The sequence below is a fragment of the Lemur catta genome, chromosome 4 (genome assembly GCF_020740605.2).
Source record: "Lemur catta isolate mLemCat1 chromosome 4, mLemCat1.pri, whole genome shotgun sequence".
In the NCBI taxonomy this organism is placed as follows: Eukaryota; Metazoa; Chordata; class Mammalia; order Primates; family Lemuridae; genus Lemur; species Lemur catta.
In genome coordinates this window covers 57,603,466-57,629,743 of record NC_059131.1, presented here as the reverse complement: position 1 = coordinate 57,629,743, position 26,278 = coordinate 57,603,466, and the positions used below count along the sequence as shown (strand labels likewise).

Sequence of the window (26,278 nt, the reverse complement as noted above, 5' to 3'; positions counted from 1 at the left end):
TTAAGCACCGCCCCAAGAATTGTGGCCTCTAGGGATGGGTGGATAGCGCCGAAGGGAGCCCAAGGGAGGAGGGACACGAAGAAGGGACATTTGGGACTGTAGGAAGTGGAAACGGTCGCTTCAGAGGCTGACTGGGGGTGAAGTTGGGCACAGTCCCAGTCCCAGGGCCCGGCTAGAGCCGGAGTGTGCCACGCGGCGAGTCATACAGCCACGGGATTTTCCGTGCCTTGGGAGTCGGCGTGCCAGGTGGGGGCGGGCGGTGGGGCGGGGCTTCTCTGGGCCCGCCCCACGCCCAGGTGAGGCGCTCGCGCCCCCGCAGTGCTAGCGAGGTGGAGCGTGCGCCGGCTCTGGGGCTGTCGGGCCAGGTTCGCTTGGCGCCCCGGGACTGGCCGGACGGGCTGGGCCTTTGGCGGGGGTGGAAGAGGAGGGTTCCGCGCCCTGCCCGGGCCAGGTGTCGTCTCCGGGGGCGGGGTTTGGGAACCAGGCAGCGGGAGATTCCCGACCCGACTGACGGGTGGGCGTCGAGGGACAGAAGCACAGAAGAGCCGGCAGGGCGGCCAACCTCGCGGAGCCGCCAGCATGTTCTCCCGAAACCACCGGAGTCGGGTTACCGTGGCCAGGGGTTCCGCCCTGGAGATGGAGTTCAAACGCGGCCGCTTCCGACTCAGCCTCTTCAGCGACCAGCCAGAGGTGAGAGACCCGCGCCCCTGCCTTCCCCTCCCCGGCTGTCCCCCGCAGCCCTGGCCGCGCGCACGCCGAGGGGCGGAGACGCTGCAATCTGGGTACAAACCCGCCCGAGTTGTTGACTCAAAAAGTAAGGTGCGGACCGTCTGCGCGTTAATCGGATCTGTGCTGCCCTAGACATTCCCTGGTTTGGTTGGGATGATTTGCCTCTGCCTACAAAAACTCCGGGCTGGCCTCAATTTGAGGGACCCCGGGCTTGATTTCCAAATTGTGCCTGGACCCCAGCCCCTCCCAGGCGCCCTCGGGCCCAGGGCAGTGGGCAGCAACGCGGGGACCGCCAGCCCCATCCGTCAACCTGTCTCCACCGTCTGGGCCAACCTCGGTCATCAGTCTGCACTTCTAGGCCAGTTCTGCCGGCTTCGCGGAAGCCCTTTTCAACGGCTCCTCTGTGTCCCTGAAGGGCTAGGGGAGTGGGGAGCTCGCTTTTAACTCTTCGGAGTTATTTTCCACACCCAAACTCTCCGCCTTCTTTCCTGGGGCCTACGAGGAGTCCAGCCTCTATGCTGAGAGTTTCCTCCTGGTACATCAGTTCACGCGTTGCGGCGTCTGAGCCTTACCCGCAACTGCCTGAAGAGCCTCGGGTGGGGCTGAAGGTATATGTGGCTGAGCCAGGACTGAGAGGGCGAGTAGCCACCGCAGAGACTCTTCTGTCCCAAGGTCAGCCTCACGCTTGCCCAAGGGAAGCCCAATTCCCAGCTCTCCTTCCCTCCCAGGCCTGGAAAGGGTTAAGTGAGGTGGGCCTTCCTCCCGCCCCCTCTCCCTCGGGCTGGGATTCCAGGCCTGGCTTCTGCCCTTTCCCTCCAGCCTGCCCAGAACAAAGGCCCTTTCACACCCTTGTCCCAGTGTCCCTGGCCTTCTCTGACTCAGAAGCTAGTGGGCCTGGGGAGAAGACCTTTGTTGGGTACCCCGCCCCTAAACAACTTGGCCTGAGGAACCCGTACCGGGCCAGCGTGGGGGAATGAGGGGCGAGGCCGGCGACAGAGGAGGGACTTGTGAGCTGGCGCCGCCCCTGCGATCAGCCCGGCTTTCGGCGGCCAGCGCTGAGGAGCCGGGGCGGAGCCGCAGGGCCCGGCTGGCCGCCGAGCGGAGTGTGACTCCGTGGGCCTAGGGTGGAGGGGGGCAAAGCTGCAGCTGGCTGGGAATCGGGGCTGGTTTCCTGTCTGGAAGGGAAGGGGCCTGCAGAGGGGAGCGGGGGCAGCAGCAGACAGGCACACCCCTGCCTTCCTCCCTCTCTCTCCTCCCTTCTGCTGGAAAAGCGAGGTAATTGTGAGCCCAGGGTGGAGCGGGCTGGATGGGGGCCCCAAGTTGGAAGTGGTGGCCCTGGGGGCTGGGCCGCATTACCGACTCACCCCTTTGTCCCACTCCTTGGGCTCACTCTCCCAAGTCCTCACCTCTGTCCGCTCTTCTTTCTAACTTTTTCAAACTAAGCCCTTTTCGGAAAGCTTCAACCTCTTGACAAACCCCATGACTCTGTAGAGCCTGCTTGAGGCGTCCTTTCCCTGCCCCCTTCCAGCTGTGCCTGCCCCTCACTGCCCTCTCTGCATACAGATTCTCTGTCCACCAGGCCAGGGATGTGGGCGGGGGCTGGGGAGGGGCCAGAGTCGGAATGAAAGGGCCTTTTTCTTCCACAGCTGGGAGAACAGCTGCCACCAAAGCAAGACTGGACACTCTGTGCCCAGAGCCCCTCTGCAGCTGGCCTTACCTCCTGGGACCCCACTCATCTTCACCTTACTTTCCTTTCCTCCCTTGCCTGGCTCCCACCAGGGCCTTGGAACAGCAGTAGGAGAGGAAAATTTGTCACAGCAGCCAGAGGGGTCTAACAAGAGTGCACAGGGAGAGGGACAGCCTCTGCCCAAGAGCTGGCCGCCTCTTTCAAGACTGAGGGAACAGTGGGAGGAGGAATTGTGGGACAGCGTGGTGCCTACCTGCCCCCCTCTGGAGGGGTCTACAAGGGAAGGGGAACTGGGGGGCACAGAGATGCAGGACAGATTGCACATCCTGGAGGACCTGAATATGCTGTACATTCGGCAGATGGCACTCAGCCTGGAGGTAATGCCCCCACCCCTGGAGTACATACCTCTGCTGCTTGCATCCCAGCCCCTGTCTCTGCCCTGCCCATCCCTGCTGGGGCAGAGGGTGGGGAGAGTTGGGCCTGCTTAAAATGGGGAGAGGGACAGGTGGTTCTGTATGCCCTGCATTGGGTGCTATGTGTGGACCCAGGCTTGGTTCTGCTGATCAAAGACTTATGTTGGCAGCAGGGCCTTCACACCTATTTCTGGAAGTTCTGTGTGCGGGTGTGGATATCTGTTCTGGGGACAAGGGCTCCTTTTAGGTATGGGAAGAAGAGAAGAGTTCAATGCGAGAGAGGTTTGCAAGAAGGATGTAGCCTCACTAGAGAAGGGAAAGGAGAATCTGGGCTAGGAGTAAGTGTTCTGCTGGCCCTAGAGATGGCAGGGAGCTGTTTAGTCTTTATTCTTAGACACATTTACTGAACATGTTCTATATGCTAAGTTCCTTTCTAGACCATGGGATACCTCAGTGAACAAGTCAGGAAAAGCCCATTGTGGTGGGAGAACAGACAATAAACATGCAAACACATAAATGAGATCGCACGGTGCAATTATGATGGAAGTGGGGATTAGATGTGGAGCTCAGGGAGGGCCTCTGTGAGGAGCTCTTTGAGCTCAGACCAGAAGGATTTGAAGATACGTGGAGACTGGAGGAAGGGCTTTCCAGACAGAGGGCATAGCACAGGCAAAGGCCCCTAGATGGGGATGAGGGTGATATATTTGTGGGAAAGCAGGAGAGCCAGTGTGGCTGGAATGTGGTAGTTGGGGTGGGGCCGATGGGCAGGGGCCAGATCATTCAGGTCCTTGAAGGCCATGATGAGGCACTCTGATTTTACTTTAAGTGTGATATTGGGCCATGGAAGGGTTTTAAGCAGGGGAATGACTCATGTGATGTTTTTAAATGACTTCTGTGGAGAACAGGCTGAGTGTGGAGTGGAGGATGGGTTGGCAAGAAAGGTAGCAGAAGACCACCAGGTGGGAGTTGTTACAGTCATAGGGGAGTGAACCTGGTGGTGTGGATTAAAGTGCTCATGGTGGAGATGGGGAGAAGCTCATGGATTTCAAATGATGGGGGCAGACCTGACAGGACTTGCTGATGGATTGGATGTGAGGGGTAAGGCAAAGACAACTCCAAGATGAGTCCCAGATGTGTGACTAAGCAACTGGCTGGTGTGGTCATTTACTGAGATGGGGAAGATGGATGAAGTTGTAGAAGTGACTGCCTGGACCAGGCAGGGCATTCCTTTTGAGAGAGATAGGAGGCACAGCTAAAGAGTCTAGATCAGGAATGGCAGTTTATTGGACACGAGCTGCCCCCTCAAGCCCCGCCCCCACTCCCTGGATCTTAGTAGACATTACTAGTCAATCATGACACTCTTTACCAAGGAGCCCAGATGTGGCCTCAGAATCTTTCTCAGCACAGTCTTGGCATTAATTATGCAGGTTGTGATTTTCATACAGCACCAGTCAGAGGCAGGAGTCCTCCTGGTCTGCTTTCATCTGCATGAGGAGTGGGTACCTTTATCTAATTTGTTTGCCTGGAGAGGGTCAGCATTTTCTCATTTGCAGAAAGTTGTTCATTCAATGGACCTGTTGGGACTCTGATACTACCTAATTGTCCTGTGTTGGCACATGAGATAAAACCTATTTTGCCATTCATAGTCCTCTGCACTGTCCATGTTAATAGTTACGTATGGCTGTTTAAATCTTAATGTTAGTTAATTAAAATAAAACATTTAGTTCCTTAGTTGCTCTAGCCACATTTCAAGTGCTACATGACTACTGAACATTTTCTATCATCACAAGTTTTATTGGAAGAGTTGGTCTAGGTATGTAAGTGTTTAAATTCTGCAACCTGCTCTCCTCCAAACGAATGTCATTTTTTTTCCGTGGGAGGCCTGTAGAAGTTCTGGGGCAGAGGAGGGGCTTAGTTTTCACTTTGGTCACCTCTCCTTCAGCCTTCGCTGAGAGTACTGTGAGTTCTTTCTCTACCAAGTTCAGCAGGTTCTCAAAAGAAAGATCCATTGATGTTTCAGTGATTAGCAAGAGAGGTAGTCATGGAAGAGTAAATCCAAGAAGACTTTTAGGAGGAGGCAACTTAAGCTGTAAGTAAAGGGGAGGTGAGAGTGAGAGAAAACTTGTTTTTAAATATGTGGCCGGGCACGGTGGCTCACACCTGTAATCCTAGCACTCTGGGAGGCTGAGGCAGGAGGATCGCTTAAGGCCAGGAGTTCAAGACTAGACTGAGCAAGAGCAAGACCCAGTCTCTACAAAAATAGAAAAATTAGCTGGGCATGGTAGTCCCAGCTACTCAGGAGGCTGAAGCAGAAGGATCGCTTGATCCCAGGAGTTTGAGTTTGCAGTGAGCTATGATGATGCCACTGCACTCTAGCCTGGGTGACTGAGCGAGCCCCCATCGCCCCCCCCCCAAAAAAAAGTATTAAATATGTGCTAGGCCCAAGTGGAGATTAGACTTTCCCATTTAATCCTCAAACAATGCTATGATGAAGGAGGTGGAATACTTCCCAGTTTACAAACCGAGGCTCCAGAGGTTATATTGTCACAACTTGTCAAATCCCTAAACCAGCATTTGAACTTAGCCCTGGTGGAGATTCTGAAGGGAACAGAAGGTGATGAGAAACAAAGCAGGAAGTCAGGGACAGAAGGACAGGAGGGGCGGGTAGGGATGTCCACAGAGAGCCTAATGTGTGCTGGGGCTTCTGCCCATGACTCAGCCTCCTTCAGTCCCTTGGGATCTGACCCAGGTCCGGCTGACACCCAAATCTGGGTTCTTTCCCAGGAGAATGTGGGGGGCGGGGCGGGGGTAATGCTTCCTGCTTGGGGAAAGGGTGTTTGTGTGTGGAGGGGGCAACAAGGAACTATCCCTGGGATGGGGAGATGGGGCAAAGCACTAGGATCTGGAACCTGAGCCAGGATTCCCGAGATCCTGTGCAGGAAAGGGTGGGAGCCAGTTTTCTAGGGCGCTCTCGGCCTTGGGCCGTGGGAAAGTGGATTTGGGGTGGAGGGGGAGGTGTCTGGGCCCCCAGTCCCACTCGTCCAGGCTGAGCCTAGCGACCTCTCTAGGGCCCCAGTTTTCCCAATTTATATGCTATCCTACTCCTCTTCCCCCATACTCCCAGGCAAAGGGTCACCTTGGAGGGCAAATGCTACGTGGGAGGGGCCTCCTGGAGCTGGGACACTGCGCGAGTTGCGGAGCCCTTTCTAGGGCGACGCGGGACCTCCCGGAAGTCTCTTCCGGAGATCCTTTCCTGCCGCGAAGGGGTCTCAGTGGTTGCAGTGGTTGCACCACCTGGCTAGGCGCTTGGAGGGACCGCCCGTGCCCCTGCGCCCCTCGGTTGCTCTCGCGGCAGTTGGGAGCTGATGTCACCAGCTCCCTGAGCGCTGCGTGTGGAGGCGGTGCGGAGGCGGGGAGGTTACCCTGCCTCTCTTCCACTGCCGGTGCGGTGCGGCTCCGCGGATCCCGCGCGCGACTCTGCCTCGCCGCTGCATGCGCAATGGACAGGGCTAGGGAAGGATCCGTGAGTGCTGGGACTGGGACAACGAGGCTAGCCAGGAGCGTGCTTGAGGATGCCTCTGTGTCCCCCTTCTCCCGAGCTCTCACCTATTTGGGATGTTTGCGGTGGGAGCTGGGTACAGACTAGGGTGGAGGGTAAGTAGCGAAGCTTAGCAGAGATAGGACCCTGGTGCAGACAGATAAAACGAGGTTAGGAGAAGATATGTAGTCTAGGAGGGCTTCCTGGTGAAGGGGGGCTTTGGGAATGTGTTGGCCTATTTCAAAAGGGAAACAGGTGGATGGTGCTGGGGTGAAGGGTGATAAAAAATCTGGCCTACTACAGTGGCTCAGGAAATAAATAGTGAAGGAAAAATCTGTAGGCAGGTAACGTTTTTGGAAGTGGGAATTTGGGGTGTTCAGGTCTTAGAGACTTGAAAGCTGGAGCCACCAGGGACAGAAACAAGGGCACAGGGTGTGGAGGCAAGCTGGTGTGAGGAAATACACAGATTTGAGGTGGTCACTCACTCCCATCCTCTAAGTGGGAGGATCAACTTGATCCTGAATTGATCAAGTTAGTCTTCCATCTCCTCTCTGAAGCTTTCCCTGACCACCTCAGCCAGAAGCAAACAGGGTATTTTCCTGTGAGCATGATTATGCTGTGACATGGCACTTATGGAGCAGCCATTAATGTCTACATCTCTCACCTCCTAGCTGGATTTTAAATGTAGAGCCTTAGACAGCACAGGGATGCTCCAGTGTTGACTGGATGAATACTACTGCTGCCAAAGTAGCATCAGTGATTAAGCATCCTCATCATTCATGTGTACCATGTACTAGGGCTGTGCTAAGTGCTTTATATCCCTGTCCCACTGAATCCTCATGACCTTAGGATATGGGGACTACTAACATTCTGATTTTACAGATGAGGAAACCAAGGCTTAGGAAGGTTGAATAAATTGCTTAGTGCTTTTTAAGCATCAGGGCTCCTTTCTGAGTGAATGTTCCTGAGAATCCTGGTGCCTCTCATAGTGCTTCCCATCTGGTCCTTATGCCCAGCCTGCCCAGCCCCTCACTCCTGGACCACTTATCTTCCCATCCCCATTCCTTGCCTCTGACCTCACCTCCCAAACTCAGAAGGCCAGGAGGTGGTAGACCCCTAATTTGGGATGTATATAGGGTTCTATGCAGCATGGGTGAACTCTGTAGGTGGTGTGTTCCTTCTCTACTGATCCCTTGCCAAATAGAAGTCCCCCATCACTTGAGTCTGGGGGATAACCCTGGATTTCCATTCCCTTTAGTTGGTGGTTCTCAGCCCTAGCTGCACCTCACAATCACTTGGGGGAGTATTCCAAGAATGCACATGCCCCACTCCTAGAGATTCTTATTCTGCAAGTCTTAGGTGGGGCCTGGTAATTTTTTTTAACTCCAAAGATCTAATATTTTTTAAAGGTAACATAATTTCCAATAGTATAGAAGGGTATATATAAAGTATCATAAATCTGTTTTCCATTCCTGGCTCCCAGGTCCACAACCACTAATATTTTATGCATAAACATACGTGTGTGTGTGTGTGTATAAAGTAGGTTGGTGCAAAAGTAATTGTGGTTTCAAACTGTGAACTTTAAATCATTATAACTAGGCTCAAACACATCTTTAATAATCAAAATAGTAACCATTACAACCAACACATTTTTGCCAATGAGAAATAAGTTTGTTTATTCCTGTAGTGTAAAAATCCATGCTTCAGGATTCCACGAACTCTTGGAAAGCATTTTCTGCATCCTGCTGTTTGTGGAAGCATTTCCCTGCAAAAAGTTGTCGAGATGCTTGAAGTCTGTTGGCGAGAGGTCAGGTGAATTTGGCGGATGAGGCAAAACTTCATAGCCCAATTCGTTCAACTTTGGAGGTGTTGGTTGTGCAATGTGTGGTTGAGCGTTGTCGTGCAGAAGAATTGAGCCATTTTTGTTGACCGATGCTGGCTGCAGGCGTTGCAGTTTTCAGTGCATCGCATCAATTTGCTGAGCATACTTCTCAGATATAATGGTTTCACCAGGATTCAGAAAGCTGGAGTGGATCAGACCGGCAGCACACCATCAAACAGTGACCATGACCTTTTTTTGGTGCAAGTTTGGCTTTGGGAAGTGCTTTGGAGCTTCTTCTCAGTCCAGCCTCTGAGTTGGTCATTGCCAGTTGTCAGATAAAATCCACTTTTCATGGCTTGTCACAATCCAATCGAGAAATGGTTTGTTGGTGTTGCGTATAATAAGAGAAGATGACACTTCAAAATGACAATTTTTTTGATTTTCAGTCAGCTCATGAGGCACCCACTCATCGAGCTTTTTCACCTTTCCAATTTGTTTCAAATATTTGTTTCAAATATAAAACGACCGTAGAGTGGTTGACGTTGAGTTCTTTGGCAACTTCTTATATAGTTGTAATCATCAACTTCAATGATGATTGCTCTCAATTGGTCGTTGTCAACTTCCAATGGCGGGCCACTGTGCTCTTCATCTTCAAGGCTCTCGTCTCCTTTGCAAAACTTCTTGAACCACCACTGCACTGTATGTTTGTTAGCAGTTCCTGGGCCAAATCTGTTGATGTTGTGAATTGTCTCTGCTGCTTTATGACCCATTTTGAACTTGAATAAGAAAATCACTCGAATTTGCTTTTTGTCTAACATCATTTCCATAGTCTAAAATAAATATAAAATAAACAGCAAGTAATGTTATTAGCAAAAAATAAAGCGAGAAATGCGCATTAAGATGATGTATAACATAACCACATTTATTTAAGAATGTATTCCAACATCAAACAGCAAATTTCAACAATGTTAAATGCGCATTTTGTACCAACCTAATACCTGTATATACACACATATGTGTATATATCATGCACAAATGGTAACATATATAATACTGTTCTTTATTTTCTCATATTGTTTATTTTGGAGATTGTTTCATATCTGCACACATGTCTACCTCATTCTTTAATGTCTGCAATATTACATAGGATAGACATGCTGAAACTTATTTAATCAGTGCCCTATTGAAGTGCTTTTAATTGTAGTGTTTAAAACAATGCTGTAATGAATATTTTTGTATATATAGCTTTACCCAGTTATATGTGTAGCATAAACTCCTAGATATTGGATGGCTGGATCAAAGGATATGTGACTTTGTAGTTCTCATAGATTTTTCCAAATTGTGCTCAAAAGAGGCTGAAGGAATTTATACACCCAACCATCAAATGCATATGGATATCTGTATTTTTTGTTTTTGTTTCTAGAGATGGGGTCTTGTTATATTGTCCAGGCTGGACTTGAACTCCTGGGCTCATGAGGTTCTCCCATCTCAGCCTCCCAAGCAGCTGGGAATACAGGCATGCCTTCGGAGCTCGGTTACACAGTTTCTCTGGTTATTCTTGGGCAGCTGAGGTTGATACCCTATGCTTGCTCTTGAATTGCCTAAAGCATTAGTTTCTTGTCAGTTTCTCCTAGGCCATAGCCCAACTGGGGTCTGGGGGTGCTTCAGCCTATTCCCTGTCTGACATTTCCTCCTCACCCTTTGCCTGATCCTGGCTAGGACACGGAGCTGCAGAGGAAGCTAGACCACGAGATCCGGATGAGGGAAGGGGCCTGTAAGCTGCTGACAGCCTGCTCCCAGCGAGAGCAGGCTCTGGAAGCCACCAAGAGCCTGCTAGTGTGCAACAGCCGCATCCTCAGCTACATGGGCGAGCTGCAGCGGCGCAAGGAGGCGCAGGTGCTGGGGAAGACAGGCCGGCGGTGAGCAAGGGGAAGGCAAGAACTCAATGGGAGCAGGAGGCCCTATGGGTGGTGGTGGTGGTGTGTGTGCATATATGGAATGTGGACCACCCTGAAGATGACCTCCCCATGAAGCCGAGTCAGGGGCCTGGAGGAGACCTGGGTGTTTTACCACCTCAGTGTGTTGCCCAGAGGTGCACTAGTGAGTAGGTAGGGCTGGACTCAGGAAAGCCAGTGTGTCTGGTGAAAGGCTGGCAGCCTGAGGGGTAGCAGGTAATGCAAAAACACTAATTTGCTAAGCCCTATGTATGATCCAGTGAGTCTGGCTGTCTGGCTTTTAGAAAACTCATTTTCTCAAGGACAGTTCACCAAATGGCCAATTTGTTAAATGGCAAATTTACCACAAACTGACAATAGTTTGTTATACCTGGGGTTCACCATGAGAAGCAGGGATTGGGAAAGGAAATAATAAAAAACCACTTAAACGAAAGCCGACCCATTCATAGGGATTAGGTCATGCATTCTAACAGGGCTCAGCATTTGGATGTAAAACACAAGCTACACTAACATTAGACTGTTTATTGGACAAATCTACAGTGAAATGGTTGGGGTGATGCTGTAGTAAAACAAAAATATTGGAGAATTTGGCAAACTGATCATTCTGAGGACTGGCCCTTTTTGGCAAATTGGTCACTTGGAGAATTGGCTTCTGGCAGTGGCCTGCTCGCCCATTGCAGCTGCAAGGGGAGACGGTCCTGGCCCTTCCCTGGCATGGTGCCCATCCCAGCCACGAAGGCTGACACAAGGTGAGGCTGCCAGGAGCTCACCCGTGAAGCCAACAAGAAAAGGCAGGAAACCCACCCTACAGCTATCCCATGAAGCTAGAGGAAGGACAAGCAGGCAAAGGAGACAGCCTTTCCTGTGAGTGTGCTGCCTCCTGAGAGGTGGCTGTTGACAGGCTCTGCCTGGCCTCGGTCCCCACACAGCCCCGCAATGTGATTTGAAGTATACCCCAAGTCCCTAGCATCTAAACGCATTGCCAGTAGTGCCACATCATTTAGCATAAGGCTCTACTAAGTCAGCAATTACATTAGTGGTATTGTGAATAAGTACAGATAAACTGTTACTTTAGGAGGGGGGCACATGCTTGGTGAGAGTCCCGATGATGGGCGGAGAGGTGAGGAAGGCTGGGTGTCTGGGACCCTTCATTTGGGGACTGCGGAACTTGGGGCACTGGGAGGGCGCAGCACATCTGGCCAGGAGGAAAAAGAAGAGATCAAAGCTGGGGGAAAGGAGAGGGTCGGTGGCAAGCGGAACACAAATGTTCCCTGCTTGTGTTTTCTCTTTTCATTAAACACAGACCAATTATTTTCTGACTGACCCGGTACCCTCTTACATCAAAGAAGTGATGAGATGGTGGAAATCAGCAGCCTCTCTATTAAAAAGAAAAGCCTGCAAACCCCTCTGAGCCTGGAGTTTAACGGAGGAGAGCACATGAAAGGCTCTCTGTGGGCACCTGTCCCAAAGCCCCACTTGTCTCTGGCAGGGGTCTGGAGAGGTGGTCAGGGAGGGTGCTTGGAGGGGAGGAGCCCTGAGCTTGCCTATTGTATGTGAGTTAATGTGGCTCAAATGTCCCCAGCGTCCCCAAGCCTGGCAAATCACTGGGTGCAATTGAGAACTCTTGCTCACAGTCCCTCGGCCCTGTCCTGTCAGTCTGGTGACCTAGGGGCTGAGACCCTGGGACCAGGGGGATCCTAGAGCCCTTAGGAACCAGAGCAAAGGTGAGTAGTATCTAGAGGCCAGGCCAGGACATTGTGCCTTATCCACAGGCCTTCTGACAGCAGCTCGCCTGCTGAGCGCTCACCCTGCCGCGGCCGGGTCTGCATTTCCGGTAAGAAGCACAGCTACCCCAGCTGCTGGCACCCCTGGCCCAACCACACGACCTCCTGACCCATCTTAACATCTATTCCTACCCCTCTGCTCCTTAGACCTCCGGATTCCACTCATGTGGAAGGACACAGAATATTTCAAGAACAAAGGTGGTGAGTTCCACACACCCTGGGATAAATTCAGGGGAGTGAGCCTGAGGTAGGAGACTCTTGTGGGGCATGTTTTTATCAGTTTTGCTCTCTTTGTCCCCAGACTTGCACCGCTGGGCTGTGTTCCTGCTTCTGCAGCTAGGGGAACACATTCAGGACACAGAGATGATCCTGGTGGACAGGACACTCACGGACATCTCCTTTCAGAACAATGTGCTCTTGTGAGTACCTCGTCCCTGTTCCAGGGGACGGGGAGGAAGGGAGATGGGCACCTGGGCTTCTCTGGGAGCTGCCTATACTTGCACTACCTACGTTCCCCACCCTCTGTGCCTCCCCAGATTTCCCCATGGCCACTCTCCTCCCTTCCTCCACTAGCACCGAGGTGGGGCCAGACTTTGAACTACGGCTGGAGCTATATGGGGCCTGTGTGGAAGAAGAGGGTGCCCTGGCTGGTGCCCCCAAGAGGCTTGCCACCAAACTCAGCAGCTCTCTGGGCCGCTCCTCAGGGAGACGTGTCCGGGCATCGCTGGACAGTGCTGGGGGTTCAGGAAGCAGTCCCATCTTGCTCCCCACCCCGGCTGTGGGGTAAGGCCTTGCACTCCGCCACTGCCCTAAGCCACTTATACACAGGTGATCTTTGAACTGTGTTGAGCATGCAGAACCCATTTTGCGCTGCTGCCAGGATGTGCAGGCATGCACGAGCAGCAGCCACACATCTGGGACGTACCTGGCCTGTACCCCAAGGCAGTTCAGAAGGCCAGTAGGAAGCAGGGAGAGATAGGCTCTGGGGTCATAACATTTTAGCAGCAGCAAATATATCTTATATTGATAGGACACAGCTCCTTACATGGAACAGTGTAGCCCAGGCCCTGTGATGGTGCCTACAGGCACCTAGAGACACCTTGTGGAACTATTGGGACTCGTAAGGAGTTTGAGGACCAATGGGGTAATGAACAGAATATTGATTTTGGACACAGACATGGGCGCAGATGGGTTCAAATTCTAGCTTCACCACTCAACAGCTATAAATTATGAGAAAGTTTCTTAACCTAAGCCTGAAGTTGAATTTGCCTCATCTAACTAAAGAATGCTACCTCTTTATCAAAGTGTCTTCTAAAAAGTGAAAAATAAAAAGAATAATGCCACCAGTCTCACAGGGCTGCCATGGGAATACAGTGGGATAACATATATTCAATATAAAGCACAGGTCCTGGCTCTTAGCAGGAGCTCAGTAAACATTTGTTCCTGATCCCTGTTGGGCAGGCAAGCTGGTTTTCTGTGGGGCAGCCTGAATGATGGGGGCAGACCTGCTTAGCCCTTAATAGTTCCTGCCGCCCGACATGCCCCCCACTCAGCTGATGGCTCTCCTGTCTCTCCTTCAGTGGTCCTCGTTACCACCTCTTGGCTCACACCACTCTCACCCTGGCAGCAGTGCAAGATGGGTTCCGCACACATGACCTCACCCTTGCCAGTCATGGTGAGTATGTGTGTGCGTGGGGGACACACACACGAGATGGTGACAAGAGGGTCTGTGGGATGATTCCCTTCTCATTCCCCACCCTCACCCTGCACTTCCTCCTCCCCCAGAGGAGAACCCTGCCTGGCTGCCCCTTTATGGTAGCGTGTGTTGCCGCCTGGCGGCTCAGCCTCTCTGCATGACTCAGCCCACAGCAAGTGGTACCCTCAGGGTGCAGGTGAGGGGGCCCTGAGGCGTGGAAGGGAACAGGGAGAAGGACAGAGGACAGCTGGATCACCTAGGAATAGAAGTATTGAAAATTCAAGAACTGGGTAGAGGAAGGGGGTTATGGCAAGATGATGGGAAGAATGGACAGGAGGGTGGGCAGAGGGAGCAAGTTCTTGGTGGGGTCGCTAAGAGGGGTGTTGGGGGGTGTGACTCCCCCAGGAAACATTGAGTCATTTATGCAGCAAGCAGGGGAGATGCAGAACTGGGCACGAGTGCATGGAGTCCTGAAAGGCACAAACCTCTTCTGTTACCGGCGACCTGAGGATGCAGACAATGGGGAAGAGCCGCTGTTTACTATTGCCATCAACAAGGTGATGGGTCTCTTGGTGGTGAGGCCACCAGGTGCCGGGGACCAGAAACCTCTCCTTCAGGTCCCAGGAGGGTGGGTGCAGGCCTCAGAGAGATGCAAGCTGACCTTTTGCTCCTAACAGCACCACACCCAGCTTTGGGGCTGGGGATGCTGGACTGTGTTCTCCCACACCACAGCACCACTGGAAAAGGGTCATCCCACCCACTCACGTCCTCAGCCCCTGCCAAGTCTCAGAGAGGGTTTTAGCAACAGTTTAGGGCTTTTCATCCTCCTTTCCCCTCAGATTCCAATTTGCATCTATTTTACCACTTCCTGTTTTTCTCTCCTGACACAGGTCCAATTGCCCGTCTTTGCTCCCTAGCCCTTTTCTTGGCTCTCCTGCCTACTTTTTGGAAGTTCTGAGGGATCTTTGGCTTCAGCATTCTTGCCTACCTTTGTGTCTTCCCTGCCTTGCTCAATCCCTTTCCTTGTCCCAGCCTGCTCCTCCCTCCCTGACTCGAGACTGTCTCATCCCCAGCCCTTTCCTGCCATTCCTTCCCACCCTGGTCAGTGGGAGGCAAATGAGGGCTCTTCCGTCTAGGCAGGGGTAATCAGAGCTGCCTGGTGTCACTGCCAACTTCCATGACCAAGGTGGAGGTGAAAGCAGACCTCTTCTTTTTCCTGCAGGAGACTCGAGTCCGGGCGGGGGAATTGGAGCAGGCCCCAGGAAGGCCTTTCACCCTAAGTGTCAGTAACCGGTATGGAGATGACGAGGTGATGCACACCCTTCAGACAGAGAGTCGGGAAGCCCTTCAGAGCTGGATGGAGGCTCTGTGGCAGCTTTTCTTTGACATGAGTAAGAGAGAAGGGGGCTGGGATGAACCTTTGGGAGAGACTGGGGTTTGTTACTTTTACCAAGGCCTCTATTTCAAGATTGCAAGGGAATGTAGCAGGAGAGAGGGCAGCCTGGCCCTCTCTTCCAATCAGTGCTCTTCCTCCAGGCCAGTGGAAGCAGTGCTGTGATGAAATCATGAAAATTGAAACTCCTGTTCCCCGGAAACCACCCCAAGCACTGGCCAAGCAGGGGTCCTTGTACCATGAGATGGGTGAGTGAGATAAAAAGTGTACTCTAGGAACCTGGTGGGAGGTGGGGTCGGGGGGCTTCAGGGGAAGCCAGGTCATGGAAACAGAGAGAAAGCACACTTGGGGGTAAGGCAGATCTCTGGGGACCAAGTCTCACCCAGTTCTGCTGTATTCCTTTCTCCTCTCTGATTCTTCTTAGAACCATCTCCACCAAAGTTCAAAACAGAACCCCAAAGAGCCAGACTCATTTCATGTATTTCTTTCCTAATTTCTTTTTTTCTGTTTCCCTTTCTGCATGCGGATTCCTGTCTCTTCCTCTGATCCCTCACTTGCCTGGCACTGCTTTCATTTTTCTCCTCTTTCCTGGTTTCTTCACCCACTTCTGCTCCCCTCCCCATCTACCTTATACCCCATATGCCACAGTCTTATCAGAGCCTGTGGCCCCAGGGGGCCCAGGTGAGGGGCTGCTCCTGCAGGATAATGCAGTCTCGGCTGAGATCCGGGCTTTGCTTTCCTCCTATTACAGTGACAGGTGATAGTCAGGGATGGGTAGGTCTGGGGCCTGAGCTCTGACTAGCCCCACCCTCAACCTTTTCCTGGTGCCACAGCTATTGAGCCGCTGGATGACATCGCAGCGGTGACAGACATCCTGGCCCAGCGGGAGGGAGCAAGGCTGGAGACACCCCCACCCTGGCTAGCAATGTTTACAGACCAGCCTACCCTGCCTAACCCCTGCTCGCCTGCCTCAGTGGCCCCAGCCCCAGCCTGGACCCACCCCCTGCCCTGGGGGCGACCCCGAACCTTTTCCCTGGATGCTGTCCCCCCAGACCATTCCCCTGGGGCTTCTCGCTCGGTTGCCCCTCTCCCTGTGCAGCAATCCCCACGGTCCAGAGGCCTCTGCAGCAAAGGCCCACCCCGCACTTGGCTCCAGTCACCAGTGTGAGAAAGAAAGGTGCTGGCAACAGGATCTTGCCAGAAGAGAAAATGACCCATGTGCGATTGGTCTCTGGATACGGCACTGTCTGTAGCAAGTTGACCAGCTTGGCCTCTTCTTCCTCTGCCGGACTGGGGGTAGGCTGGGGAAGGGGGCCAGAAGCCCCTCTTAAGTTGTGGTTGCCATGGTACTGAGGGACTCATTCCCGGGACTGGCTGGGACCCCCTGAACCCTTCCTGGGAGAAAACTGGAACCAACTATGCCCTACCTCCCTGCACTAACCACCTTTGAGGATGGCACTGAAGAGCCCTGGGAGGGAAGGCACCTCCCTTGTGACTCCTATATCAACCATTAAAGTTATTTAACAGCAGCTGTTACCTGGTTCTTGAGGACAGGTTGTCTCTCTCTGATTAGTCTAGACGTGTCCCACCTCATCCCTGGGGCTGAGTTCACCAGTTGTGAAGTATGACTGTGATACTGAGTAATCAGACCAGGACTGGGTGGAAGGGGTACTTTATAAATATACAAAGTATAGGGAGAAAGGAAGCTGCTCTTCTCTCACACACTGCTGAATCGCAGGATCTCAGCAAGGTCGTAGCCAGTCACAGCAAAGGAGTTGCCTGAGGGATCACAGAATCGAGCACCACAGACCTGGGTGTCGAATACACACTCACCATGACAGTGTTCCACCTGGAGGAGAAACGGGCTGGTCAGGGCCTGGTGCCTCATGCTCGGACCCTCCATCCCACCCCTCCCGTGACACAGACCTCAATGTGGCCACTCTCTGGGCTTCTGCTCAGCTTCCAGATATGCACAAAGGTGTCCTCAGCTGCAGAGAGTAGCTGTTTAGACAAGCAGGGAGGAGTGAATGGGAGTCAGAATGCCCTGGCAGGGGACAGGTATAGGCTGGAATATCCAGTCCAGGAGCCCTGGGGAGGAGGACTACATTGAGTAGCAAAGACAAGCCTGTGGTGTTCTCTCAACATCCCAACACCAGGAGAAAGGGTATGCAGGGATGGACGAGGAGACTGACCTTGCCCATCTCAGGAGCTAGGTCCAGGGCACAGATGGCCCGGGCATGGGCGTTGATCTGGACGTGCAGAGTTCCTGTAGTAGCCTCATACAGACGAATTTGCCCATTCCCGTAGCCTGCTGCTATGATCCCCTGCCACAGCTGCACAGAGGGGCATGGGACTCTGCAAGGGTGACACCCAATTTTGATTTCACCAGACCCAGTCCCACTCCCCATCCTGAAGCTACCTCAGGAAGGCCTTCACCCCCTTCTGCCTCACCTACCCGAATCCTGGAATGCAGGTCAGTAATGTGAATTCTGGCCCTGACCGCCAGACACACAGCAAGCCTGAGTCATCTGCTGTCACCATGTCAACCACACAATCCTGAGGGGGAAAGGTGGGATTAGCCCTTCCCTTTCTCCCCTGCTCTGGTCCTGTATTCAGGGCAGGAGAGGAAGGAAGGCAGTATTTGTGTGGAGCCCTCACCAGCTGGACCCACAAGAAACCCCCAGGGTTCCCTCAGGAAGCATGAACTGCTTCCCTTGCATTTCTTGATAGAGTCTCATAGCTTCCCTCTCCCACACACACCATGTGTTAAGAGGGGATATACAGTTGTCTTCACTGAATGGATGATATCCTGAGGCCACAGTGTCATGACCTTTGGAGGGCTTGCAGTGAGCGAGCCAGTCAGTCATGCCTAGACCCTGGTCCTTCCAACCCCCAACACCAACACCTGGCAGCCAGCATAGCCCATGGGCCCACCCCTGTGCCAGGCACAGTGGAGAGTATGAATTAGGAAATACATACCCTGTTCTCAAGGGGTTCACAAACCAATTGGGGAGACAAGAGTTGTCTTTGAGGGCAGTATCAATTCAGGGTTCAGCTAAGGAAGATCAGTGGGAGCTGGAATAGGGGGAAGGCTTCCTGGAGAAGATGGCACTGGAGCTGGGCTGGAGTAAGTAGGATGTGCCCAAGTCCAGAGAAGAAAGCTACACGTGTCAGAGCTAGAAAGCAACTTAGAAATTCACACCTGTATTAAAAAGTTTTAGTGAACTACAAAATGCCACACAAATAAAGTATCTCTGGCTTTCTCACTGGATCCAAGGTTGTCAAAGACTAGGGAAGTGAAGATTTGCCCAAAGTCATCCAGCTGCTTAATGGCAGAGCCAAGACTTGAACCCCAGTCCCCTGCATCCCAGAGTGGGGAAAGTTCCAGGGCTCACTGGAATGGGTAGGGGAAGTCCACTCACCTGTCCCTGGGCAGACTCGGTGGCAATGTCTGTGACTGGTGTCTGGTGCCCAGCCAGCTCCTCGCTCAGTACAATGTTGGGACCCTTGGCTGGGATGTCAAACACCAGCACCTGGCCTGACCATGTTCCTGCAGCCAAAACCAGTGCCCCACTGATGGCTCCCTGACCCTCCTGGGTCTCCAGCCACCACACTCAGCACTCCCTCTGTCCCAGAAACCTTAGTAACAAACCCACCTCTCACTGCTCTGACAGCCCTGCCCTTCCATTCACTACCCTCCTATCCCACCCTGCCCCTCTGAACCCCTCCATGGCTTTTTGGAATTCTTTCAGATTACCCTCCACCCCCACCCTTCCCTCTAACCCTCCACAATTTCCTCAGGCTCTCAGCATTCTCCTGCCCAAAGCCCATACCCCTATACTCCCAGCACTCATCAATGCCCTGCCCCTGGCCCCCTCACCCACACAGATGTAGTGGCCACTGGCAGCAATTCCTCGTGCAAACACAGCCTGTACTGAGTATGAAAGGGGAAAACTATCAGAAATAGTGCTTCCCCCAGCCCCAGCAAACACTCCCTACCCCCACCCCACTTGGTCCTGCAGGTACCTGGAGAAGCATCTCCAGAGTCCAGAGCGTGCCAATAGACCATGACAGAGCCATCAGACTCATACATCTGCAAGACAAGGGCAAGGATGGGGGCATAATCCAGCTGACCTCTGCTGGCTCTGTACTGAGTACTTCACATATACATGTTAGCTTTAGCCCATTTAATCCTCAAAACAATTCTGGCAGGTAGGTACTACTTTTATCCCCATTTTACAGAGAAGGACACTGAGGCTCTGAGTAGTTAATTACCTAAGGTCATACAACTAGTAAAGGGGCAGATATTGAAGGTGGCACCTGGGAACTAGAAAAGATGTAAGAAATTAAGATGAGAAATAGAAAAAGGGAGTGGGCTAAGCATGTGAAAAGTTTGGAAGTGTTTAGAGGCAAGTGGGGAAGGGTCTGGAATCCTGGCAGGGGAGCTGACAAAACTGTGGGGTAAGGCAGGAGGGTGTTCTTCTTACCTGTATTCCTCGGTGTGAGGTGAGTACCAGCAGTACTCGGAAGGGGAGGACACACCAGTGGACCTGGAAGGAAGTGGATCAGTGTAGGGAGAAAATCAGAGCAGGGGACATGAGAAGTCAAAGAGTGTAAATTCAGAGGTTAGGGAAGGCCTATTTCTTTGAGATTTGGAGAGAAAGGGTAAAGGGGTAGGCCCGGGTTCAGCAACACCACTCCCAACTCTATGCCTCACCTGAGTGATAAGTGGGGGGCTCACTCCAGCGCCCTCCTTAGCGTGGAGTTGGCGCTGGGCCAAGGACACACCCTCAGGGGCAGCGCTGAGAAGCTGGGCGCTCGGTCCGTGAACCACTCCAAAATGCGTGAGGTTGCGGGCCGGCAGTTGCAGCACACTGAGGTTGTTGCACAGGGCGGCGGCTGAGCCTCGAAGGGGAATGGAGCGCTCTCGACGGAACATCCTAGGAAGGGACACCCAAATCACTGGGCGCGCGGGAAACAGACGACAGCGGAGATTCCTGAAGGGGTGGCTATCAGGGGACACTTCGGGGGACCTCGGAGTCTGGGTCACATGAAGGGCACCCCGAGGGCGGTGACGGGGGACGGGTCACATGACGCGGAGAGTGACTCTGGAGCAGGAGAGAGAAGTCCCAGGGCTGAGTCATGAGGCGATGGGGGGGAATTCTAGAGGTGCAATGGTGATGGCACAGGACCACCTGGTGGCCCTAAGCGCGGGCTAAGAAGGCGTGATGAGGCCCCTAGACATTTTTTTCCCTCGGCTGAGCTCCCCGAAGCCCCCAACCCAGGTCAGAAGTCACACCCTCAGCCCCAGATCCCCTTGCCTGACTCCGGGTGCGTTCTCTCCCTCCGAATCCGCCGCCACCATGGAGACGACGCACGTACGCACGGCCGTTGGGCGGGGTGAATGGCCGGAGCGCCCAGCGCGGTTGCCGGGGCAACTGTGGGCGGGGCGATCCACCCTGCGCGTCGCGTGGTTGCCGAGGCGACCGTCAGGCGGCTGGGAGGCCCGGGTGCAGCTGAAACGCCTGGGTTGGTGCGGCCGCGACTGCGGTGGCGATGGCTCACGAAGGCTCGGTGAGCGTTAGCTGGGGGTGCGCCAGAGCCAGGGACGGGCGTTAAGGTCAGTCGGGAACAGTGGCCAGCTCCGCGCCGCCCGGCGCCCCTACTTGCTTCCACCCACCGTGTGGGCGTTCTAGATGACCCAGAGAGCCACGTCGGTATTTGGGTAGAAAACCTACACCTACTTGCATCACGCCCACTCACACGCTTTGTCACACTCGGGCCATTAGGGAAAGTGTTGATGGGTGGTGTAGAGCCTGAGAACAAGTGAACTTGGAAACAGCTAATGCACGTAATAATTCCCTTACATTGAGGTGCTTATTTAATTGGATAAACCAGAAATAGGCCTTTGGGGAGAGGTGATGATAGATAAATCATCTATTTCGGGAATTTCAGAAGGAAGAAATGAATTAAACAACATCTCTGAGGCTGCACTTGAAAGGCAAATTATTTAAAAGCCCATAAATTTTATAATAAAACAGATTTGAAGAGCCTTTGTCAAAACGTCTTTGTCCACGACCCTGTTGCCTGGGATAGAGGGCAGTGACGTGATCATAGCTCATTGCAACCTCACACTTCTGGGCTCACGCGATCCTCCTGCCTCAGCCTCCCAAGTAGAAGGCCAGCTAGTTTTCTATTTTTTGTAGAGACGGGTTCCACTCTTGCTCAGGCCGGTCTCAAACTCCTGACCTCAGGTGATCCACCTGCCTCAGCCTTACAAAGTGCTAGGACTACAGGCGTGAGCCACTGCTCCTAGCCAGGAACCAACTCTTTTGTCCCAGTCCTATCTGCCCCGCTCTGGTCAAGCTTGGCCTGGGCTGTGGGCCACTCCTGGAGCTTGCCACAGGGCTGTTCTCGATGGTGGCAAAGGGAAATGAGGCTTAATGGATTTTTTCAGTGTGAGATTTAGAAAACACCAGATTTCAGGGGAGAATGAATTTTAGGGAACATGAGGTATGAAACAATAATAAGGTTGAGTGTGTGTGTGTGTGTCTATAAGGAGAGTGCTGTAGACAAAGATTTAAGAAGATCACAATTGGAGGTAAATTTTGGAAGGAACCAGGTTCAAGGAGACTGTTGTGGGAAGTGAGGAGACTCTCAAGAGACTGTTAGTAAATTCCTATGTCCCTAACATGCGTTTTGGGGACTAGTCTTTTTAAGTGATTATAAACGGATACAAACTCATTGTAGAGCACTTCTGAAATAGAAACGAGCATAGGAAGGAAACATACCCTCTGTTATCATTTTGGTGTTTTCCTCTTCTTTAACACATACTAGTTTATATATCTAAAAACATAATTGTATTCTTTCACTAAACATTACATCGTAAGCATTTTCCTATGCCATTGCAAATTCTTCCTAAAGATTACCTTTAATCATTGCATAATATGCCATCATGTGTAGCACACACATATAGCACAATTAACCATCTATTCTTTTTTTCTTAGACATGTTTTCAATATTCTACTATTATAAAAAATACCACAGGGAATATGTTGGTAAACATGTTTTTATCTTCATTTCAGAAGATGCCTTTGGCTGTATTTATAGAACTGAAATTGCAGGGCTGAAGGAGTAAAAACATTTTTTAAGGCTCTTGATACACACTGCTGAGTGACAGTTTCAATTAACATTCCCATCAGCATGGTGTCACACTATGTACTTTACCAAACATTTGCCAGTGTTGAGTATTCCTATTTTGAAAATAATTTCTAATTTGATGGCCTAAAAATCAGAATCTCAATTAAATTTGCATCTTTTGATATTTTGAAGGTTGGATATCTTTTCAAATATTGTATTTATTAGTTATCTACATATCCTCTTTGGTGAAATGTTATGTCCTTTGCTTATCTCTGGGGTCTTAAATGGTTTTTCTTCTTTTTTGTTTATTTTTTTAAAGAGATGGGGTCTTGCTAGGTTGACCAGGCTGGACTCAAACTCCTGGGCTCAAGTGATCCTCCTTTCTCAGCCTTCCGAGTAGCTGGGACTACAGGCATATGCCACCATGCCCACCAGCTTATCTTTTTTTATATGAGTTTTGTAATATATTTGAGAGTATTTATCCTTTTTCATATTTGTTGCAAATGTTTTTGTTTGGGAGGCAGGATAGAATTAAGCTCTGGAGTCAGACAGACCTGCATATAAATTCCAACTCCACTACTTTCTACTTGTGTGATCCTGGGCAAATTACTGTAAAATGGAGATAAGAATAGTTGGTAAAAAAATATAGAAGAGACTCTAAATAGCACCAATAATTGCTATTATTGATCCACCATTTATGGTCTTGTCTTTCACAGGTTCTTTGAACTCTCAAGAATTTTGAACACTTTGCACTAGTGCAAATAGTAAGGGCCATGGAGTTAGAGCTTTATATAGCCAGGACTTGCTTACTGTGTGCTCCCAACCAAGTAATGGTTAACTTCTGTCAAACTTAAGTTTCTTTGTAAAATGGGCTTAGTGGGCTGATTTGAAAATTAAATTAATTAGGTCAAATACCTAAAAAGTATCTGTCACATAGTAGGCTCTTAGTAAATTGTTGTCCATTTCCCTTTTCCTTCCTACTAGACAACTTGAAAACGTTTCCTCCTATCCCATAGCCACTCCTTGGTCCCTGCCCTGACTGCCCTGTTCTGTTCCCACAGAGGCCAGAGAGACAGGAAAGGCAGCAGCGAGACCGTGGGGTGACCCGATCCAAGGCAGAAAAGGCACGGCCACCCACTGTGTCAGTGCCACAGGTGGATATCGTGCCTGGGAGGCTCAGTGAGGCCGAGTGGATGGCGCTTATGGCTCTTGAGGAGGGAGAGGAGGTGGTAGGTGACATCTTGGCAGATCTGCTGGCTCGGGTCATGGATTCCGCTTTCAAAGTCTACCTGACCCAACAGGTAGGCTTGGATCTGGGTCCTTTAGACTTATCTCCTGCCCCTCCCGCGCCTGGTTGTAGGCCTGAGACCCTTTCTCGCCCTTGCCTCCACAGTGCATTCCATTCACCATCAGCCAAGCCCGGGAGGCCATGCTGCAGATCACTGAGTGGCGCTTCCTACCCCAAGACAAGGGAGAATCTGCAGTGGCTGAGGACCCCACATGGGGCGAGGACGAGGAGCCATCGGCATGCATGATAGACTCCTGGGCTCAAGGTTCAGTGCCAGTGCTGCACACACCCACCTTAGAGGACCTGCAGGAGAACTTCAAAGGCGAAGTAAGCCCAGCCCCCAGCCCTCTCCTGACCCATGAACCCTGCTGCATCCTTGACTTCTTCAGGAGCCTCTCAGGACTCCCTTGTCCTTAGTGCTTTTCTCTCCTTTCCGACACCTCACTACCTGGTGTATTTCCCCAGGACCCCGGGAACGTGGACCGGATCGCTTTAGGAGGATCATGGATGGGTAGAGGCTCCCAAGAGCAGATGGAATCTTTGGAGCCTTCTCCGGAGCAGAGAGTCACCCCGGGCCTCCCTCCCACAGCGGAGCTGTTTCAAGAGGCAGAGCCCAGAGGTGCTTTAGAGGAACTGGACCCCCTCGTCGCCATGCCCTTGAACGAGAGCTTCCAGTCATCGTTGGAGGTGGAGTCTGCCAACAGTCCGCATCCTTCTCTGGAGCTGCCCCTGGTAGGGAGCTCCCAGGCCTCAGACGAGAGGGTACAGCCCCTCAGCTCCCAGTCGTTGGAAGACCTCAGCTACGGCATGCCCCAGCTGGCCGCGACTGGGGACCAGCTGGAGCCCAGGACAGAGGGGGTACCCCGCGTGACCTCGAACGTGTCTGTCCCCGCTAGGGGCAGCCCCACCCGGCTCAGTCCCTCAGCGTCCTTCCAGCCGCAGCAGCCCCGGCGCCCGCATGTGCGGCTGAGCGCGCCTCCCTACAGAGTGCGCCATAAGGCGGCCGTGCGCCTGGACCCCACGCGGTTCCCGAACCACTGGGTGCACCCCCTGGCTGAGGTCCTGGTCCCAGACTCCGATACGCGCCCCTTGGATGCCTACCGTGGGCGTCAGCGGGGTGAGAAGACCGAGGCCCGGGCGGAACCCCAAGCCCCTAGCCCCAGCATCCCCGTCTTCCAGGCAAAGTTCTTTCCTTTCCGTTCTGCCGTTCCTTTCCGTGGCTTGGGCCCAGGCCGCCGACCCCAATCCCCCACTTTAAACTTACGCCTACAGCCGCCATCCTTCTGGTCAAACCTGCCATTCCCCAGGCCCGGGCTACGCTTCCTTACCGCGCACCGGGAGCTCCTTGATGTGGCTCGCAGCCCCAGCCCCAAGCTGTGGCCCAGTGCCAAGTGGCCCAGCGGCTGGGAGGGGGAGGCCGAGCTGCTGGGTGACCTGTGGGCTGGCCGGACCCGTGTGTCTGCACAGGGCCTGGAGCGCACAGACAGGGAGGATCAGAATCCTCCTACATGGCTTCAAACTACATCCCATGTCCTCAAGGCCACGTCCCAGGTGATGTGGAAGCCCATGTTGCTGCCAGAAGCCACGAAGCTGGCCCCTGGTGTAAGCATGTGGAACCCACGCACCCAGGTGCTGCTCAGCTCTGCCGTGCTCCGGGAGGAGGACAAAGAAGGCGGCACCTTTCCTCCCATTGACCAGCACCCCATCCAGACAGGTGCGCCAAAGCCCCAGGTGACTAGGACACAGCTAATGAACTCAACCCCCAAAGTGTGGTCAGTCCCTTGCAAGCCCCTGCCCCATTCTGAGCTCTGAGCCTCTGGCAGTAGGAACTGGCCATTCCCTCTGTTTGCCTGCCAGAAATAAACACCTGAGTTGCCTTAAGAATTGGTCTGATGTCTCTGTCAGTTTCTTCCAAGGGTGTTTACTCTCTCACTGAACCCCAAGGGCAGCAGTTGTCCTGCAGGTCTAGAAGAAGATAGAACACTTGTTCCAGGGCATAGCCTTACCACCACCCTTAGGAGACCCTGCATTTGGGCCAAGGCTGCTCCCCAGCAGAGGCATTCTGGGGAAACCCACCTCCCCCAAGGAGTAGACATCAGCGCTACAAGTGGGTTTGGCTCTGTAGGGAAAACTTTCAGTCTCCTTTCAGTAGAGAAGGAAAGGGATGGACCTGCTTAGGCACAGAGTGATTCAAGACACATCAGACTTGATTTCTCACTTCCCTGGTCCCTGGAGCTTGGTCAATTTACCTTCGACTGCAAATCCATATTTTACTTTTAGAGACAGATTTGGATGTATACAGGACTCAAGGAAGTCCTAATCCTCTTGATCTCTGCCTTGTGGCAGAGACAATCAGGTGTCCACATTTACAGAGGAACTCTCTCAAGTTCAAACTGTGTGTTGAACAAGCTCAAGAGTGAGTGCCTCCTTAAATTTTCTATTAGGCTCCACACCTGCCTTATTTCTAGTCCCCACTCTGCTTTGATTTACCCAGCCTCCAACTTCCTCCTGTAGCACTTCCCAGTGTCAGGCCCAGGCTGTCTCTGTTCTATCGCTGTGGGCTCCACTTGCACCCTGGTCTGGGGCCCTGGCTCTGTCCTCCTTATTCTGGTCCTCCTGCTTGGACTATATGTGCAGCTCTGACAGAAGTCTTATCTCTGGGACCTCCAGTGCTGCTCCACAGATCTGACTGGGAAAATGGCAGAAGTGACTGAGGCCAACACTGGTGAGTTCTCCTCCTACCCTGTCACCTCACTAGGAGGCTTAGCCCTCAACAGCCCCAACAGGGTGGGGGCAGAGAGGAGCACTTGCCATGGGCACCCTTGGCCCTCCA

The 26,278-nt window shown here is 52.5% G+C and overlaps 3 protein-coding genes and 1 pseudogene across 6 annotated transcripts; 2 read left to right on the top strand and 2 right to left on the bottom strand.

Moving 5' to 3' along the window:
- The first annotated feature begins 323 nt into the window (after positions 1-323).
- Positions 324-16,546, top strand: RTKN (rhotekin). Of its 4 annotated transcripts, none has more exons than XM_045549907.1 (13): positions 1,776-2,004; positions 2,376-2,793; positions 9,909-10,108; positions 11,917-11,978; positions 12,076-12,129; positions 12,230-12,347; positions 12,502-12,711; positions 13,509-13,603; positions 13,714-13,820; positions 14,053-14,181; positions 14,847-15,015; positions 15,161-15,265; positions 15,851-16,546. In XM_045549907.1, exons 2-13 carry the CDS (start codon positions 2,722-2,724, stop codon positions 16,183-16,185), a joined length of 1,656 nt encoding a protein of 551 aa, XP_045405863.1. In that variant the 5' UTR covers positions 1,776-2,004; positions 2,376-2,721; the 3' UTR covers positions 16,186-16,546. The 4 variants fall into 4 exon arrangements, with proteins under 4 accessions (XP_045405862.1, XP_045405863.1, XP_045405864.1 ...); XM_045549908.1 differs by having other exon boundaries at positions 1,798-2,004; positions 2,509-2,793; XM_045549906.1 differs by lacking the exons at positions 1,776-2,004; positions 2,376-2,793 and adding an exon at positions 324-690.
- On the bottom strand, positions 7,981-9,016 carry LOC123636636 (annotated as a pseudogene).
- Positions 16,547-16,673: 127 nt separating the features above from the next.
- On the bottom strand, positions 16,674-20,405 carry WDR54 (WD repeat domain 54). Its single transcript, XM_045549912.1, has 10 exons — positions 20,339-20,405; positions 19,735-19,957; positions 19,505-19,567; positions 19,044-19,110; positions 18,898-18,951; positions 18,440-18,567; positions 17,473-17,573; positions 17,210-17,372; positions 16,944-17,018; positions 16,674-16,866 (listed from the first exon to the last, which is right to left on the bottom strand). Exons 1-10 carry the CDS (start codon positions 20,380-20,382, stop codon positions 16,735-16,737), a joined length of 1,050 nt encoding a protein of 349 aa, XP_045405868.1. The 5' UTR covers positions 20,383-20,405; the 3' UTR covers positions 16,674-16,734.
- Positions 20,406-20,432: 27 nt separating this feature from the next.
- C4H2orf81 (chromosome 4 C2orf81 homolog) lies at positions 20,433-25,315 on the top strand. The gene is made up of 4 exons (XM_045549902.1): positions 20,433-20,591; positions 23,219-23,458; positions 23,551-23,772; positions 23,911-25,315. The coding sequence occupies exons 1-4, from the start codon at positions 20,574-20,576 to the stop codon at positions 25,255-25,257; spliced, it is 1,827 nt and encodes a 608-aa protein (XP_045405858.1). The 5' UTR covers positions 20,433-20,573; the 3' UTR covers positions 25,258-25,315.
- The last annotated feature ends 963 nt before the right edge of the window (positions 25,316-26,278 follow it).

What these genes read in the sequence shown, in the direction of transcription:
- RTKN (XM_045549906.1), top strand. Translation starts at nt 580, where the DNA reads ATGTTCTCCCGAAACCACCGGAGTCGGGTTACCGTGGCCAGGGGTTCC. An exon ending in CCTCACCCTTGCCAGTCATG is followed by an intron (nt 13,604 to 13,713) that starts GTGAGTATGTGT and finishes CTCCTCCCCCAG; the next exon opens with AGGAGAACCCTGCCTGGCTG. An exon ending in TTACTATTGCCATCAACAAG is followed by an intron (nt 14,182 to 14,846) that starts GTGATGGGTCTC and finishes TTTTTCCTGCAG; the next exon opens with GAGACTCGAGTCCGGGCGGG.
- WDR54 (XM_045549912.1), bottom strand. Translation starts at nt 20,382, where the DNA reads ATGGTGGCGGCGGATTCGGAGGGAGAGAACGCACCCGGAGTCAG. An exon ending in CCGAGTCTGCCCAGGGACAG is followed by an intron (nt 17,574 to 18,439) that starts GTGAGTGGACTT and finishes TTTCCCCCTCAG; the next exon opens with GATTGTGTGGTTGACATGGT. An exon ending in CAGAGAGTGGCCACATTGAG is followed by an intron (nt 16,867 to 16,943) that starts GTCTGTGTCACG and finishes TTTCTCCTCCAG; the next exon opens with GTGGAACACTGTCATGGTGA.
- C4H2orf81 (XM_045549902.1), top strand. An exon ending in AAGTCTACCTGACCCAACAG is followed by an intron (nt 23,459 to 23,550) that starts GTAGGCTTGGAT and finishes TTGCCTCCACAG; the next exon opens with TGCATTCCATTCACCATCAG. An exon ending in AGGAGAACTTCAAAGGCGAA is followed by an intron (nt 23,773 to 23,910) that starts GTAAGCCCAGCC and finishes GTATTTCCCCAG; the next exon opens with GACCCCGGGAACGTGGACCG.